We start from the raw sequence: 2846 nt of genomic DNA on the forward strand, positions 1-2846 counted from the left end.
GGATCGACAAAGCTCATTTGCTATTTTTCAATGAAGTATCCCCTTTATTTGTTTATTTCTTTGATCAACTATAAATGAAAAGTTTTTCGTATATATAAAAGTGAACTTTTAACTGCTGAAATTGAACTGTACATGTTTACTACAGAAAAAATATCAACTCTTGTTTAACAAGACATTATACATCAATAAGCAACGACCTTGTGGAGGATTTGCAGTTATCTGATCTATAAAAACAAGCAGGACAAATAACAGCAATTTATATGCAAAAGTAATGATTTAATGACTATAAGCAAGACAAAGCAATAGAATTGTGCTTCTTTTGCAGACCGGAGACAATGAAATGTTTAACTACAATTTTCCCGTACAAACATGAAACAATATCCATATAGTATAAACACCCTCACAAATGTATAAATGATGGGTGATGAACACACACGAAGTTCGACCAAAGCAAACCACAAACTGAAAAGTGATTGGGGGCTGTTCCTATCTTGTTGAAAGTGGTCTTTCTTTCTAGTTAAAAAATAATACCTTTAGAAGCCTCTAATAAAATGCTCCTATTTGCAGGCCCTTAAAGAGGAGGCATTCTCCACAAATTATTGGAAATATTAAAGTACCTGTTATATTTAATGAAGTTAGTACAGTACCATATACATATGTATTAAAACAAAATTTAGATAAAATGCCTTCATCCAGCGACTTGCTGGTTTCTTAAAATTTATACCAAATATTTTATGGCTTCTATAATGATTCCATGTGCTTTTAAAACACAATCCCATCACATCAAATAAGAAAACTGTAATCAAACAGGTCAATTACCTTCTTGTCCCTTAGTTTTCTTCTTCACTTCAGCATTTAACCAAACAAATTAATATCCTCGTGTAAAAGTAAAAATATATCCCTTGAAACAAGACAAAGCCAGTAAAATCCTTCTAAGATTGCCAGATTAACTAGGACTTAAGTTTGCTCTCCCAATACTGTAGCTGTCACAGGAGAAGTGTCTTCTGCAGTATCAGCAAAGCTCAAACAGGAGGCATCTGCAAGGGTCGAACCGGTTTGGAAAGTTAACAACCTTATCATGAGTGCATGAAACACAATATTTTCTTTATAGTATTTATAAATATATCATACAATACTGTTTCCTGTTATGTCATATACCAATATGGCATTGTACAATAAGCATAATGCCATCTGATTCTTACAAAAGCGAATCATTTAGACAAGTCAGTAAATAAAACGGTAATACCCGCTTTTAGGCATACAGATTGTAAAACTGAAGTTTAGGTTCCTTTTGATCAGTTCTGCGCAGCAACAGAGAAGTAAGGATGCAACATAAGAATCAAAATGGCTAATACGCAAAATTGTTATTCACAGTGACATGGCTACATATATGCATTGTTTTATGCATATCCTTTCCGTTTTGTTGAATTCCAAGATGAAAAAGCACTTGCTTTCGACAGGTTCACAAAACAGCATCATAACAATAACAATTGAAGAGAATGTAATATAGGAGTTAGTCTGGATTAACAAACTATGCCCCAATGTTTATATCCACTTCTGGAGACTTCCGAGGCACTCGGAACACATCAGAGTTGCTTGCTTCCCAGTCCTCTGGGGACAATTCTTTATGGAAAAATCTGTCATTTCAGATAACGTCCATACGAATGTCATTTAGTCCCTCTTTTATAGCCAAGGTCGGTGGTCACTACAAAAGAAAGCGATTTGGACGATAGTCACATGAATTTGCATCTATAAAGCTGTAATGGCATGAAGAGATCTATATAAATCAGGGTTCTTTTTCGGGAGTCTCACTGAACGTGTCAACCAGAGGAAGTTGCTGATGAGCCATTTATTGATGTTTTCCGTGCTCTGTTGGTTAAGGAGGGCTGATGGTTACTGCTGGGGCTGCTGCTGGTTCCATTCATAGTACTAGAGATATGAGGAAATTGAGGATGGGGAGACTGCACCGGAGTGCTGGGGCTAGGCAAACAGGAGGACGTGGAGGGGATGCCTCCTGCTGGGCTGCTTGCCTTGTCACTCCCAGAGTCACTTTCTAGTTCCCCGCTATTATTTAAGCCTTCTCTCTGGTGGCTGATCTTCATTCTTTTACAAGTAGGTCGAACTCGATACTTCAGAGGAAGAGGTCCATTCTGCACAGCAAAGAAAACACACTGTAAGCACTCTTTGAACCACGAACGATTACAGCAGGAGAGGAGAAGATACAGGAGGTATTTACCCTTCTCCAAGTATAAATGTAAGCAATGTCCATTAGCGTATAGTAGTCCTTCAAGGGCTCCTCTTCATACATCACATCGATCTATGAAAGACATTCATCTTTGGATTAATAAGTATCAGGAAAAAAAAATAATTCGAAGCAGGCAGCTTTTCTTTAGAGTGAAAATGATCTGAAAGCAATATTGTCAGAGACTTAAAATATTGATGCTAAAGCTGCAGTGCAAGGAAGAACTCTTCCTTGATGACAAACAAATATCACAATTACTTTTTTTCTTTTAAATAACCTTTTCTGAAGAACAACTTCCTGATACCTCAATACTTGCAGAGGGCAGTACTAAAATTCAAAGGAATACAACAAAAACAAAAAGCTTCTGTGAGACTTCAAAATATTTTCTTATGCCTACCAAAACATGACACACTGCACACCCTACTCTGTGTAGTCCTCTGTACACTCTCCTGCCCCCTCTCACTGGGACCACTAGAGTCTTGCACCTCATGGGGCTCAGGTGCCTCTTCCTAGGTTTGCCTGGCTCTACAACTTAGGCATGCCTGGCCCTATGTACCTGTCCCTACAACTGAGTTACCCACCAGGGGCTAAGGCTATACGGTGC

The 2846-nt window shown here is 37.9% G+C and overlaps 1 protein-coding gene across 1 annotated transcript in view; it reads right to left on the minus strand.

Moving 5' to 3' along the window:
* Positions 1 to 251: 251 nt before the first annotated feature.
* Positions 252 to 2846, minus strand: part of LOC109291329 (polycomb complex protein BMI-1) — a 14321-nt gene continuing 11726 nt past the window's right edge. Inside the window, exons 9-10 of the mRNA XM_019508307.1 lie at positions 2237 to 2317; positions 252 to 2150 (exon numbers count right to left, since the gene is read on the minus strand). Coding sequence (XP_019363852.1) covers positions 1821 to 2150; positions 2237 to 2317 — 411 coding nt within the window. The 3' untranslated portion in view covers positions 252 to 1820. The remainder of the gene's footprint in view (positions 2151 to 2236; positions 2318 to 2846) is intronic.

The sequence above is a fragment of the Gavialis gangeticus genome, unplaced genomic scaffold (genome assembly GCF_001723915.1).
Source record: "Gavialis gangeticus isolate Ggan-Ray unplaced genomic scaffold, GavGan_comp1, whole genome shotgun sequence".
NCBI lineage: Eukaryota > Metazoa > Chordata > Crocodylia > Gavialidae > Gavialis > Gavialis gangeticus.